Genomic DNA, 13,209 nt, shown 5'->3' with positions numbered 1-13,209 from the left:
CAACATATGCATGAATTATCGTATTGTACAGTGTATAGGAGTTGGTAGTACAGCCCTTCTTATCTTCCGAAGTCTATCGTTATATGAACTCACTTTCGTCCAATATCCAAAATATCACTCGACCTCACCTCACCTCAGCAACAGCACTCCCCCTCGCCCTTGGCATAGCAGGGAGCTTAGGCATCCTCTCCATCAATGTTCCCATAGATCGGCTTCTTCTTCGCAACCTCGGGATCCTCCCCATACCCATACTTAATCCAAGCCTTCTGGAACACGGACATGCGCGGCGGCCGCTCCTCGCCGATGATGTATTCTTCGCCGGCATCGATGCGCTGGGCGCGAGATTGCTCCTCTGCAAGGAGAACATAGCGCTGCAAGCGGCCTGCAATGCGCGGGTCTAGCACCATGGCATCCGTCCACTCGCGCTCGCGGTCTGGGTTCACTTCGTCCTTCTTGTGCACGGATTTATGCCAGTCTGCTTCTTCGTGCTGGAGTTCGGATTGGAATGTGTATGTGTTTGGTGAGGCGGTTGTCTTAGCGGAGTCACTGGGTGTAGAGAGGGTAGGGGATGCGTCGGCGTCAGCGACCGAGGAGTCGTCGGTGTAGGGTTGTGTGTGAGAGGCTAGGACGACGGCCGCGACGTCCTGGCCGATAGAGTCGGCGACGTAGCGCTGGTTAAGGTAGCGGTAGATTCTGATAGGTGTGTTTAGGAAGCCGAGGAGGTGAGGGAAGTTGATTGGAGTGGCGCTGTCGAGAGTTTGAGGGAAGGATGGGGGAAGGTTCTGCGAGGGGTAGTCGATTGGCGCGATGTACGCGGGTTTTGGGCCTGTGGGCTTTGCGGGCTTCTTCTCTTCTTCTCTCTTCTCCTCTTCCTTCTTCTCAGCTTGCTCTGGGGTCTCCGGGACCTCTACAGCGGGAACCTCCTCAGGTGCCGGCTGGGGAAGGGGGTCAAGCGGACCAAGCCAGCCCTCGTGTAAACCACGGATATATTCCTTCCATGTGTGTCGGCCAAGAATAAGGTCTCCCTTGGGCCCAGGCTCATCGCGCACTCCGATAGCCTGCCGAGCCTGTTCAATGACATCCTGGGTCGTGGAGTCTTCGACGACAGTGCTCGCCTCACCAGCGCGCCGTCTCTGCTTGCGAATCTGCTCGGCAAATGCAGCCCTAATGTCTCCTTCCCTCCGGCCCTCAACGACATTGTAATCCAATGCAGCCGCAACAAGAATCGGCTTCACGTATTCCTTGAAATGGTCGCGGGCGTTGCGGAGACCGTCGCCCGGAGGAGCGGCCAAGAAAACAGTCAATTTACGTCTTGTCTCTTCGACGGGAAGCGTCTCTCGAGAAAGATGGGCGACGAGATCGCACCATTTCTGCTGCGCGCGGCGCTTCTCGCGACGGTCGTAGACGATTGCTGCGGTGAAGGAACCGGCGACGGTGAGGAAAATCATCCAGTTACGGGAGGGGAGTTTGAAGCGGAAGTTTGGCATCCCTAGTTTCAAGGAGGATTCGTTAGTAGTCTATTGCTGAATAGCTGAAGCAATGGGAGGTCATTTACCCATCATTTTCATGGCCGGGTTCTGCGGCTTGGGCGCGCTCTTTGCTGCCTCGCCCGCAGCCGGGGCAGGCTTGGAAGAATCCACCATGACTGGGGATATGTGAAGAGGACTATATCCGGGTATTGGATATGTATATATTGGTATCCTCGATCACCGCGCTGCGTCACTGCTGGTTGTCTCTGATTATTGTTGCTTGGGAAAAAGTCAGGACTGCTCGGGGGTTGGTTTTTCCGGATTCCCGAGATATCAGGTAATGTATGGAAGAAACCCCGACGAGATTCCAGCAATTGAGCTTGGTAAAGCACTCTGTAGCTTTAAAGAGCCAGAGGTTATCTGTTGCTGCGTGTATAGACACAGTCACTTTCTGTGTCCTGTCACTGTGGTTGCAGCATAACGCTCATACTTCGTCATTCAATGCCAAGCCAGGTACAGGCGCTTTACCCAATTTGGAAGAGCACATCCGGGCTTTCAAGGAAGAATCACCGCGGAGGACCAAGACGCAACAGCACGCTCTCTCTGCTTGTTCACCTCGACTTATTATTCAGGGTATATTGCCAGGCAAGACAATGGCCCTACCAATGAGGCGAGCCGATAGGGTTCTCGCATGGACGCGAGTCCTCCCTCGCCAACCGCGACAACTTGCGTCATCGCATCGCGGAGTACAAGCAAGATACGTCCAGATCCGCGCTACGCCTACAGAGACACCAGCGACGGTCAATGGTACCGGCGTGCCCATTGTCGTTACCCCTAGCTCGGCGGATTCTGCTGGTACGTGGTGCCCACTTTGAATGAAATTCAAAAAAAGCTAACCTATGCCCACTGTAGATGCGCGATTCGATGTTGTTGGAGCACCCTACTCGTTACTCTCCGTTTCACTTTCTGCCTCCCAGAACCTTTACACACGGCGGGGAACCTTGGTTGGACTGAGCGGGAAGGCGGATAATGTGAGACGACTAGCAACATGTGCTTTGAGCTTGGACTAATTGGCAATGCTATAGGTGATTTCAACCTTGAGCGTCCTTGAACCCTTCCGACGAGCTCCCCTCGGCGTGCCCTTCCTATATCAGAAGGTATTTCCATTTTAGCAGCCAAACATTGTAGGATGCTTATTGAAATCCTTAGGTCTCTTCCGCTAGTCCCGTCATTGCCCTAATTTCTACTCGATCTCCCGTCACATCGTTCTCCGTCGTCCATCTGAATGGTTCTGTGGACTGGATGGTGGCCCAGAAACGGGCACTGCTTGCATGGACTGGTCGCTCGCTGACCATCAAGCCCACCATCAACACAAGCTTGGTTTGTAACCCCGTCGGATGTGTTGGTATAGGCTAATTCTATTAAGAGTGTGGCTCATTGGGGTAGCTCCGAAGTTACCGGAAGGGGTTTACTCGCCCTTGTTGGAAACGGTCAACTATACTCAGTCGAGCTCAAGGCCGGCGAGCAATATATTGCTCACCCTGGGTAAGTTTGGATCGAAGGTTTCTCTGATGATACCGCTGCTGATTGGTCACAGTAACGTCGTCGCCTACACCATGGAATCCAACCCTCCTCGTCCCTACCGCTTCAAGTCAACTACCCTTAAATTCCAAGTTCCAGGCCTCCAAAGTCTTCCCGGTCTTTTGCAAAACACTCAGTTCATCAAAGCCATGTCAGAGACGGACTTGTGGAAAACAGCCATGAACTTGTTCCATAGACTCCGAACGTGGTCACGGAGGACTATCTGGGGAGACAGGCTATTCCTCCAGTTCGATGGACCCTCCACTATCCTTCTGCAATCCCGTGGAGCTCGTGTTAGCGATATCATGTCCACCCAAGAGGTCAATGAATTCGCGAGCGCTCCCCGGGGGTTGACGATTCTCCCCAAGGAGTCGAAGGAGGAGAAGGTTCTCAATGATGACAAACTTGCGCCCCGCAACGTACCTGGCTCAAGAACAGTCGACGAGATTGAACAAGAGATTGAAGGTGTCAGCAGCAGAATTGCCGTTCTGACAAAGGAGGGAAAGGTGGTCTTCGAGAAGCCAGGACAAACGAGCTAAATCAAGGTTCGGTCCTCTGATTTCTTACATGCGTGCATCGAAGCGCCCATTTTGTATTTCACCCATTGCAGGATCAATGTATTATAGACCTTTCATATAAGCCCATCTGTGGCATACCCAGCCAATTTTCATTATGTTCTTTGGCTGCGTGGTCGTTGTGCCCTTTCCTTCTTGGCCTTTGTCTACTAACATCTCAGCCGGCAAATGACGATGAAGAAGTTCTCACAAGGCTACAGATGTTTCGCCGAATCCTGCTTTGAGAAACACTGAACGTGATTCTCGATGTGGTCTGCGATTTGTTCGATCCAAGAACCTTGCAGGATATGATCGAACTCTAGCTGAAGAAGGGGGTGCCATCTCTATGACTAACAGGTTCGGATCATTAAGCTAGGCAGTCTAGGTAACTATTGCATAGATGCGACTTCTTGCAGACTGTGAGTGGCTGGCTGGGGATATTTTGTTTTTCGGAAAGAGCGTCTCGACCCTGAAGAATGGCACCCTTGCTTCAATGTCACCGTTCCACCTCGAATCACAGCCGATCCAGCTTCCAGGAATGTCGTTGACGCAAGGAATTTTCTATCAATCAAGAATGGAGAAAACCAATTCCGCTGTTCAGCGGTTCGCAGCAAGCTCAGCCAAGCGATTCGTCATGCTTTCTCCTGGCTGCAATCTGCAAGTCTTTTACCCCCATATCATGAACACAGCATTCCACTTTTAGCTGTCCCAGGCCAGACCGAAATGCATTATTCCACTAGCAGCGATACTGCCATTGTGGACGACTCAGCTATCAGTACGCCTCATTCGGCATCGAACGCCAACGACGATATTCAATTATGTGGTGAAATGGCGGATGGCCGGCGGGAGCCGGGCACACAAACCCGCGATGGCGCTGTGGATAGTGACCAGGAGAAGCTTCAGTTCAAGACTAGGTCTCGGGAGGCGTCGCCCCCGAATGCGCCTCCTCTTGATCCTCCCCCAGATGGTGGTCTTCGGGCTTGGAGCACTGTCGTCGGTGCCTTTTGTGGCATGTTTGTGAGCTTCGGCTGGATCAGTTGTGAGTGCACCATCCGCTTCGAATCGTACAATCGGACGACCAACTTCTTGATATAGGTATTGGAGTCTTCATTGACTACTATAAAACCCATCAGCTCAGAGATGTGGACACAAGTGCAATCACATGGATCACTTCGTTACAGTACTTTTTTATGTTTTTCGGGGTTCGTATGCACCAAACCGCATGCTCTTCACCATACTAACCTTGCTCCTACTAGGGCCCCTTCGTAGGAGTTCTCTTCGACAACTTCGGACCCAGATGGGTCCTCTTGGTCGGCTCCTTCTTCCACGTCTTCGGCATAATGATGATCTCCATCTCCTCAAAGTACTACCAGTTCCTCCTCGCACAAGGAATCTGCAGCCCTATCGGAACAGCCGCTCTATTCAACATTAGTATTACATCTGTCAACACCTGGTTCCAAAGGCGCCGCGCTCTCGCACTCGGCATATCTGCCAGCGGCTCCGGCTTTGGCGGAATTGTCTTCCCCATAATGCTAACGCGCATCATACCGCTGCTTGATTTCGGATGGACCATAAGGATCTGTGCATTTACCAGCCTTTTCCTGCTTATCATCTCGAATCTGACTATCCGCTCGCGATTGAAGCATTTGAGAAAGACGCCGCTATGTCACCCGATGGACTTTATAAAACCGCTGCGTGAGATGCCTTTTGTGCTCACTAGTGTTGGGACGTTCTTTTTATACTGGGGTCTATTCCTACCTTTCGCGTTTATACCTACTCAGGCGCAGCGGTATGGCATGTCTTCGTACTTAGCCTCGTACCTACTCGCTATTCTCAATGCTTCAAGGTCTGTTGGCACCCGCATTCCCTTTGTCCCAAATATACACAGAGCCCAGTCCTGACTGAATCTACAGCATCTTCGGACGCATCCTTCCCCCATACCTAGCCGACCACCTCGGCCGCTTCAATCTAATGATTCTCACAACACTAGCATGCATAATCTTTGTGCTCGCCCTGTGGCTTCCTTCCCGCAACAACCCCACGGCCATAGTATTCGCCGCCTTGTACGGATTCACTGGTGGTTCCGCCGTAAGTCTCGCGCCAGCACTCATCGCCCAGATCTCAGAAATCAGTGAAATCGGCGTGCGCAGTGGGACATATTTTGCTATTGCGGCCTTTGCGGCGCTGACGGGAACGCCCATTGCGGGGGCGCTTTTGCCGGAGCCATTATCTGGTGAGTACTGGGGCATGCAGGCATTCTGTGCGGTTAGTATGGCAGTTGCGGTTGGGTTCTATGTGGTCGCGAGGGCGGTTGTGCCTGGTGGTGGATGGGGATTGAGAGTTCGAGTTTAACTGGTTCATTGATCTCACGTACTTTTGTTGTAATTTTTAGTAGTATAATAGAAGAGGGACGAAGTTCAAAAAATGCCCCGGAGGGCCAAAACTATGCATATATTGGCTATCTAAATATATAATGTGACAGTAACCGAAAGCTCCGGAACGCCCTCGCTTCAACACAGATGCATAAATGCATACAAAATGCACCTTAAACCATGCAGATGCAGATGCAGATGCAAAACAAAAACACGCGAGTAAGCAAGTAACCGACAGAACGAATGGGAATGCCAAAGGGGAACGAAAAAGGTAAATATAAAATGGACCAAAAATGAGAAGAGGCCCAAAAAGTGAACGTCGCCAATGCTGCAAAACGCAAATACAAATGCAACGCATATGCAGTGCCACATTCTATATCAAAACACCAGTCCGCATGCTTTCGACTGTCTTCACACCGCATCCCTTCAACTTGCTGAGTTCCGCCAGACTACTGATCGTAACTTGGCTCTCTGACTCCCCTTCCAGATGCTGGTCCATCCCACAGAGACAGTCGACGATGGCTTCTGCCTTCTTGACACCAACGCCCTTGAGGAGCTTGATCTGGCTGACGTCGCGGGAGTTGATGATGGAGAGGAGATGAATCGTTCGAGGGGAGGGCATTTCTTCGTCGTCCACGGACTCGGAAACCAAATCCGATTCGGGGGATGTTTGCTTCGATGAAGTAGTCTTTGAGCGCTTCTTACGTCTGATTTGGTGGATTGTTTCGTCGACGAAGTCGTCGTCTGAGTCTGCGTAGGAGTCGTGGTCTTCGTAATCGGCGTCGATGTCCGCGGCGGTCCGCTTGGTGCCTTGCCTAGACGATGGCAGAGAGAGCATGCTGCCGAGTCCGCCCTTCTTGGCTTCTGATGCAGGGGTACTGGAAGCGGTCTCAATGCTCTGGCGGGACTTGTTTGTAATACGCTGCTTCAATTTGTCGATTTTCATGGCGAGCTTCTCGTTTTCAGGGAAGTAGGGAAGAGCGAGCTGGTACATCTTCAATGCTGAGATGTCCTCGCCGCGACCCTGATGCTGCTTTGCCATGAGGAGGTAGGATAGACCTTCTGCCCTTGCATCTTCTGAGCCCTCGATGCGTTGCTCCAGAAGTTCTAGACGTCGCTGGACCTGCTCGTTAAGCTCGCGGACCTGAGTCTGCCTTGACTTCTCGCTAACGGCACGAACCGCAAGAATCTCCTCGACCTTCTTTTCGACAAGCTCCTCTATCCTTGATGAGATGTCCTCCTGGTGTTTCTGAGGGAGCCTTGGCGGTTGCGCAATGCGACTTGTCTTCGCTGAGCGTGGCTCAGCACTTATCGAAGGCCGGCTAGGAATCTCGGGCTTCTTGAACTGGGTTGACGTCCTTGGGCGAGGCTTGTCTGAGTACACACTGAATGCTTTCGCTGGCTTCGCTTCACCAGGTTTCGACGAATCTTTCTCTTTGATGGCAGCAAGGTTTACGTTGACAGACGCTGTCAATGGCCGGAGAGGTTGCCGCATGGTGCCTGTGACTGAGGGCCGTGCTGAAGGTCTCGGAGGTCCCTTGAAGATTGGCTCATTCTCGACCTCGCGCAATTCAATCTTCTTGGTGCGGTTCGCGAAGTTGAGTGAGCTTATCGTGTCCAGGTGATAGGATCTGACAGGGGCAAGATTCAGGATCATGACAGTCAAGCCGTTGTTCTGGCCCAAAGAAAGGATTCGGGTCATCTTTGATTCGCGGTATGGAATCCGTTGATGCTTTTTGGTGATTGCCTCCACGCATTGGGCCAAGACGAATAGACTCTTGTTGATGCTAGCGGATTCCACCATTCGTTCTTTATCATTCTCTGTCCGACGGTTGTCCTCTGAGCCAGCAAGATCAATGGCCGACGCGCAGCTGATGCGCGTTTGGTCTCCGGTTGTGACTGCGACCTTGACGCAAAGAATGGCGTGGGAACGAGAGGAGTGTGCGTTGAGCTGCGCGACGTCAGTTTACTTGTGACCTCCTAGGCAATTGGAGCACCTAGAAACCAACCTTGGTAGCGGAGGTAGATCGGTTGATGTTAGCCTGGTCATACAGTGTCTCGAACTCTTTCAAGGTATGGCACGGCCTCTCCGTCAAGCCTACGACCACGGTCTTTCCACCGTTGTCTCTCAATGGCAGCCCCGCGATTGTTCTCTTCTCCGGTGGCTCAAACAAATCGAAGACCTTGTCATTATATATCTCATAATAGCTCAAAGAGACGGTGACAGAAGTTTCCTCGTCGCTGTCCTTTTCCGTCTTCCGGCTTCGTCTGTATATGCTACTCAAAAGACGGGGGATCACGCCTCGTTCAGCGAGGCTTTTACCGCCGCGCATCGTGTGTGTCTTCCCTGTCCCAGTGACACCGTAGGCAAATATCGTAACGTCAAAGCCATTGAAGAGATGCTTGGTGGTCGGAGCAACTATCAACCCCGTCAGTATACCATCATATGTACTTGACTTGCGTAGCACGAACCCTCTGCCTCGAAGAGCTCTTGTTGAGACGCTTCGGCATCGTAAACTGCGTTAAACTGAAAAGAGTACTCCTCATTTTCGTTCTTTGGGTTCGGAATCCGAACAAGCGTATCCCTATCCCTCAGCGCAGCGAGCTTGGATGTGTCCTGGGAGCTCTTTCTGTCGCCCTTGGCGACGGGGTTCTTGGACCCTGTGTGAAGTATAACATCGACATCCCTCTCCGACTTTAATAGTGGCCGAACCCGAGAGACTACCCGAACACTCATTCTGTCAGGCTTCTGATGTGGTTATATAGAAGGCTGGCGGTGCCGCGGTCTGTTAGGTTCGTCTGGTCCCGGTCTTTCTCGGTCTAGCGTCGAAGCATATATATATATATATATATATATATATATGTATGATATCGAAGGTGAAATTGGCCGATCTTAGCGTCGAAATGGCAGCAGTGGTCGAAGCGCAACAGGAGGCGGATGTACCACGAGGTCGGCGGCTGTCCGGATGCGAGAACGGAAAGGAAATGGCGAAATTGAATGAAGCAAAGAGAAATGCAGAGACACTGAAAGAAATGCGAAAACAGCGCAAGCTTGCAAAAGACACAAGTTAGAGCATTGGCTACTCCGCGGTGCAAGAGAAGGAGATTAGCTCTGAGTTGAGGCTAAAAGCGTTGATGGTGGGAGCCGCTACAGTGGGCGTTGGCACGGCAACTGCTCCAATTATGCACTTGATGAACTACCACCTTTACAGACATACAACACAGTTCATACTGGCGTTATTATTTACTCCCATATGCCTTGGCTTATTTTATTGAGCTTTAGTGGCAATCTACTTACTAGTATTCGACTTGGCACAACCAAAATAGCATATTAGTGAGATTCAGAGCATCTGCCTGAGGCACAAACATCTTCATATCTCACGTTTGGTGTGTTCTGCCACATAGCTGCAGCTACTCATTTGCTAGAAGAAAAAACAAGCCACAAAGGTCCTCGATAAGCATAGGCACATGCCTAGAGCTCCTGTTTGCTATAAAGGCAGGGATTACCCAGCACTAGCAACTTGGAATGCATCTAGGTAGATCGCAAGTTGTATCTGGCACTCTCCCACACTGCAGTCCAAATGATAGGCCGCATTGGTGGTTGAAAATGACATGAATTCACAAAGAGCAAGAGGAACAAAAAGCCTAGCTATCAGTCATGTCTGAACACGATTTATCTGGTTGATTTGGTCTAGGGAGCAATGAGATTTGAGGCATCTACATTATAGAAGCTCGAGTCGGTTAAGCAGCGGGCGCTCTGATTGGCGGAGTAGCAGAGGCCACCGTAACCCGACCTCAACTCCCGCAAGTTCACTGCATTCCATCACTCCGCCCCAACTCCCACAATTCCCCTCCACATTTTCTATCCTCTTGTCTGCTTGGTGTTTGTCGGCTGCTGGTACGTTGCCTCCCTCCTGATTACTGATATAAAGACATTGACCTCTCTCGGAAGAGCGAGCCTGTACCGAGTTACGCGACCGAACCCCCTCACCATCCCTCCTCCGAGCACACCGACGGACGAGATTCAAAGCAGCGGTCTAATACCTATTCGAAAGACAGAAGGAATATAGATGGCTTCTCCACAAGGGGGCTACCCTCCCCAGGAAGGGTATGGGCAGCAGCCCGCTGGGTATGGAGCCCCTGTCCAGCAACCCGGGGAAGCTCCTCCCGCTCCACAGGCTGGAGGAAAGAAGAAGAGAGCCTACGCCGGAGAGGCCTTTGAGTTTGGATCTGGTGCCAATGCTGGGCTTGGAGGCCAGCAGACGGCCGGCGGTGCATACGGAGCATACCCCCCGCAAATGCAACAGCCCGTATACGGAGCCGACCCATCCCAGATGGCCCAAGGATACGCCCCGCCAGTTGCCCCCGGTGTTGCACAAATGACCCAACAGTTCGGTGCTATGGGTGTGACGGATCCTCACCTTATGCCTCCGCAGCCAGCTCCTCAGGCCCCCCAGGCCCCGCGGGCAGTCCCCCTCAACCAGCTTTACCCAACCGATCTGCTCACTCAGCCATTCAATGTCGCCGAGCTCGACTACCCTCCACCACCGATTGTCCTGCCACCTGGGGTATGTATCTGATCAGGGAAATATGGATTGTGCGTGGTACTGACCTGTTGAATAGACCAGCGTTTACCCCTCTCCTGACGCCAACTGCCCTCCCAAATACGTGCGGTCCACGTTAAATGCCGTCCCGACGACACACTCGCTATTGAAGAAGTCAAAGCTTCCGTTCGCGCTCGTGATCCAACCCTACGCTACCCTTCATGATGCGGAAGACCAGGTTCCCGTCATCCCAGACCAAGTTATCTCGCGTTGCCGACGTTGCCGATCCTACATCAACCCCTTCGTGACATTCCTTGACCATGGACACCGCTGGCGCTGCAACATGTGCAACCTGACCAACGATGTACCTCAGGCATTTGATTGGGACACAACTCTTCAGAAGCCGGCGGACAGGGCTCTAAGGCACGACCTGAACCATGCCGTGGTAGAGTTCGTCGCCCCTCAGGAATACATGGTCCGCCCTCCTCAGCCGCTGGTTTACCTTTTCTTGATCGATGTGAGCTATGCATCGGTCACAAATGGTCTTCTGGCAACAAGTGCTCGGTGCATCAAGGAAAGCTTGGACCGGATTCCCAACGCGGACCGACGGACACGACTTGGCTTCATCGCAGTGGACTCTAGCCTTCACTACTTTAGCATTCCTCGGGATGGCTCAGAGGTCTCTGATCCTCGCATGCTTGTTGTCAGCGATCTTGACGAGCCCTTCCTTCCGATCCCGGGAGATCTTTTGGTTACTCTCAGCGAGTGCCGTGAGAACATTGAGGTCTTCTTCGACAAGCTGCAGGAAATGTTCCAGAACACCCAGAACAACGGCTGCGCGATGGGATCTGCTCTGCGTGCCGGTTACAAGCTTATCTCCCCCGTTGGAGGTAAGATGAGCGTTCTTACCTCGTCTCTGCCCAATGTTGGCCACGGCGCCTTGACGATGAGAGAGGATAAGAAGGTGCTTGGAACGAGTAAGGAGAACAGCCTGCTTCAGACCGCGAACAGCTTCTACAAGAGCTTCGCCGTTGAATGCTCCAAAGCACAGGTGTCCGTGGACATGTTCCTGTTCTCTTCCCAATATCAAGATGTCGCCTCGCTCAGCAACCTTCCCAGATACACCGGTGGTCAAACATACTTCTACCCTGGATGGAACGCCGCTCGCAGCGAGGATGCTATTAAGTTCGCCCGTGAATTCTCTGACTACCTGTCTTCTGAGATCGGTCTCGAGGCTGTGCTCCGTGTCCGTGCCACTACTGGTTTGCGCATGAGCACCTTTTACGGTAACTTCTTCAACCGTAGCTCCGATCTCTGCGCCTTTCCAGCTTTCCCACGTGACCAGGCATACGTCGTCGAGGTTGCGATCGATGAGACTGTCACCAAGCCTGTTGTTTGCCTGCAGACCGCTGTTCTTCACACGACTTGCAACGGCGAGCGCAGAATCCGTGTCTTGACCCTGGCGCTCCCTACAACACAGAGCCTGGCGGACATCTACGCGTCCGCGGATCAGCAAGCAATTACCACCTTCTTCAGTCACAAGGCTGTTGAAAGGACGCTTGGAAGCGGTCTTGAGCCAGCTCGGGAAGCCCTCCAGGCTAAGGTTGTGGAGCTGCTTTCAACATACCGCAAGGAACTTGCAGGTGGAAGCGTTGGCGGAGGTGGTCTGCAATTCCCTGCTAACCTCAGGGGTCTTCCTGTCCTTTTCCTTGCATTGATCAAGAACGTAAGTGCAATCAATTGTCCCTGCTCTTCCCCCATTTTACTAACATCGTCTCCAGCTCGGCCTTCGCAAGTCGGCTCAGATCCCGACGGATATGAGATCCGCGGCTCTTTGCCTGCTCTCTACCCTTCCTCTTCCCCTTCTCATCCAATACATCTACCCGAAGATGTACTCTCTCCACGATATGCCCGACAACGCCGGCTTGCCTGATGACCAGACCGGCGAAATCGTCCTCCCCCCTACTGTCAACCTGTCATCTGAGCGGATAGTCCCCTACGGTCTATACCTCATTGACGACGGCCAGACCCAGTTCCTGTGGGTTGGACGCGATGCCGTGCCGCAGCTCCTGGTCGATGTATTCGGCCTCCCCGACAGGTCTCAACTCCGCGTCGGCAAGCAGAACCTGCCTGAGCTCGACAACGATTTTAACGGACGGGTCCGGGCAGTTATTGAGAAGAGCCGGGACCACCGGTCAAAGGGCGTTGGCAGTATTGTTGTGCCGCACCTATACGTGGTCAAGGAGGATGGCGAGCCAGGTCTCCGTCTGTGGGCACAGACGATGCTGGTGGAGGACAGAGCCGACCAAGGCGTCAGCCTGGTGCAATGGATGGGCTCACTAAGGGAAAAGGTTTGAAACCCTTTTTTACTAGTCACTTATCTTGTTTATCGTTTTTTTTCTTCTTCTTGAATACCTTACCTTATTCTATGTCCAAGCCTGCAAACACTCGTATATGATAGGTTTAGACTGACGAGCTTCAACCGCTACAGGTCGTCCAGTAATGATAGCTTCTACGATTTTGGCCGATTACATGTATATCCACGAGATGTCCTTCCATGAGAACCAAGACGAAGCAATATATCGATTCTTTCTAAAAATAAAATTTCGAGTCCTTTCAATCTATATGATGGGCGGGTTTATAGATCAATAAAGCTTGGCTATGCAGAGGGCGTATCACTCTTCATAAC

At 52.1% G+C, this 13,209-nt stretch overlaps 5 protein-coding genes across 5 annotated transcripts; 3 read left to right on the top strand and 2 right to left on the bottom strand.

Annotated features, from left to right (window-relative positions):
* Positions 1-7: 7 nt before the first annotated feature.
* On the bottom strand, positions 8-1,900 carry BDV14DRAFT_184647 (Tim22-complex subunit TIM54). The gene is made up of 2 exons (XM_073770546.1): positions 1,556-1,900; positions 8-1,489 (listed from the first exon to the last, which is right to left on the bottom strand). Exons 1-2 carry the CDS (start codon positions 1,641-1,643, stop codon positions 177-179), a joined length of 1,401 nt encoding a protein of 466 aa, XP_073622422.1. The 5' UTR covers positions 1,644-1,900; the 3' UTR covers positions 8-176.
* Positions 1,901-2,122: 222 nt separating this feature from the next.
* Positions 2,123-3,589, top strand: BDV14DRAFT_193758 (AIM24 family protein; the record flags this gene model as incomplete). Its single annotated transcript, XM_073771824.1, has 6 exons — positions 2,123-2,324; positions 2,382-2,500; positions 2,555-2,626; positions 2,679-2,849; positions 2,896-3,014; positions 3,067-3,589. The coding sequence occupies 6 exons, from the start codon at positions 2,123-2,125 to the stop codon at positions 3,587-3,589; spliced, it is 1,206 nt and encodes a 401-aa protein (XP_073622421.1).
* A 369-nt stretch (positions 3,590-3,958) lies between these two features.
* On the top strand, positions 3,959-6,043 carry BDV14DRAFT_10713 (MCT family MFS transporter). The gene is made up of 4 exons (XM_073765612.1): positions 3,959-4,643; positions 4,700-4,806; positions 4,861-5,450; positions 5,518-6,043. Exons 1-4 carry the CDS (start codon positions 4,328-4,330, stop codon positions 5,954-5,956), a joined length of 1,452 nt encoding a protein of 483 aa, XP_073622420.1. The 5' UTR covers positions 3,959-4,327; the 3' UTR covers positions 5,957-6,043.
* Positions 6,044-6,059: 16 nt separating this feature from the next.
* On the bottom strand, positions 6,060-8,843 carry BDV14DRAFT_184644 (kinesin family protein). The gene is made up of 3 exons (XM_073770545.1): positions 8,449-8,843; positions 7,986-8,395; positions 6,060-7,927 (listed from the first exon to the last, which is right to left on the bottom strand). The coding sequence occupies exons 1-3, from the start codon at positions 8,711-8,713 to the stop codon at positions 6,350-6,352; spliced, it is 2,253 nt and encodes a 750-aa protein (XP_073622419.1). The 5' UTR covers positions 8,714-8,843; the 3' UTR covers positions 6,060-6,349.
* Positions 8,844-9,798: 955 nt separating this feature from the next.
* Positions 9,799-13,183, top strand: BDV14DRAFT_184641 (COPII subunit SEC24). Its single transcript, XM_073770544.1, has 4 exons — positions 9,799-9,874; positions 9,929-10,544; positions 10,600-12,246; positions 12,302-13,183. Exons 2-4 carry the CDS (start codon positions 10,047-10,049, stop codon positions 12,875-12,877), a joined length of 2,721 nt encoding a protein of 906 aa, XP_073622418.1. The 5' UTR covers positions 9,799-9,874; positions 9,929-10,046; the 3' UTR covers positions 12,878-13,183.
* The last annotated feature ends 26 nt before the right edge of the window (positions 13,184-13,209 follow it).

Source organism: Aspergillus stella-maris, assembly GCF_047715825.1.
Source record: "Aspergillus stella-maris strain CBS 113639 unplaced genomic scaffold BDV14scaffold_102, whole genome shotgun sequence".
In the NCBI taxonomy this organism is placed as follows: Eukaryota; Fungi; Ascomycota; class Eurotiomycetes; order Eurotiales; family Aspergillaceae; genus Aspergillus; species Aspergillus stella-maris.
This window is presented reverse-complemented; position numbering and strand designations above follow the sequence as displayed.

What these genes read in the sequence shown, in the direction of transcription:
- BDV14DRAFT_184644 (XM_073770545.1), bottom strand. Translation starts at nt 8,713, where the DNA reads ATGAGTGTTCGGGTAGTCTCTCGGGTTCGGCCACTATTAAAGTCGGAG. An exon ending in AGAGCTCTTCGAGGCAGAGG is followed by an intron (nt 8,396 to 8,448) that starts GTTCGTGCTACG and finishes CGGGGTTGATAG; the next exon opens with TTGCTCCGACCACCAAGCAT. An exon ending in GATCTACCTCCGCTACCAAG is followed by an intron (nt 7,928 to 7,985) that starts GTTGGTTTCTAG and finishes GACGTCGCGCAG; the next exon opens with CTCAACGCACACTCCTCTCG.
- BDV14DRAFT_10713 (XM_073765612.1), top strand. Translation starts at nt 4,328, where the DNA reads ATGCATTATTCCACTAGCAGCGATACTGCCATTGTGGACGACTCAGCT. An exon ending in ACTTTTTTATGTTTTTCGGG is followed by an intron (nt 4,807 to 4,860) that starts GTTCGTATGCAC and finishes TGCTCCTACTAG; the next exon opens with GGCCCCTTCGTAGGAGTTCT. An exon ending in GCTATTCTCAATGCTTCAAG is followed by an intron (nt 5,451 to 5,517) that starts GTCTGTTGGCAC and finishes CTGAATCTACAG; the next exon opens with CATCTTCGGACGCATCCTTC.
- BDV14DRAFT_184641 (XM_073770544.1), top strand. Translation starts at nt 10,047, where the DNA reads ATGGCTTCTCCACAAGGGGGCTACCCTCCCCAGGAAGGGTATGGGCAG. An exon ending in CGATTGTCCTGCCACCTGGG is followed by an intron (nt 10,545 to 10,599) that starts GTATGTATCTGA and finishes CCTGTTGAATAG; the next exon opens with ACCAGCGTTTACCCCTCTCC. An exon ending in TCCTTGCATTGATCAAGAAC is followed by an intron (nt 12,247 to 12,301) that starts GTAAGTGCAATC and finishes CATCGTCTCCAG; the next exon opens with CTCGGCCTTCGCAAGTCGGC.
- BDV14DRAFT_184647 (XM_073770546.1), bottom strand. Translation starts at nt 1,643, where the DNA reads ATGGTGGATTCTTCCAAGCCTGCCCCGGCTGCGGGCGAGGCAGCAAAG. An exon ending in CCCGGCCATGAAAATGATGG is followed by an intron (nt 1,490 to 1,555) that starts GTAAATGACCTC and finishes CCTTGAAACTAG; the next exon opens with GGATGCCAAACTTCCGCTTC.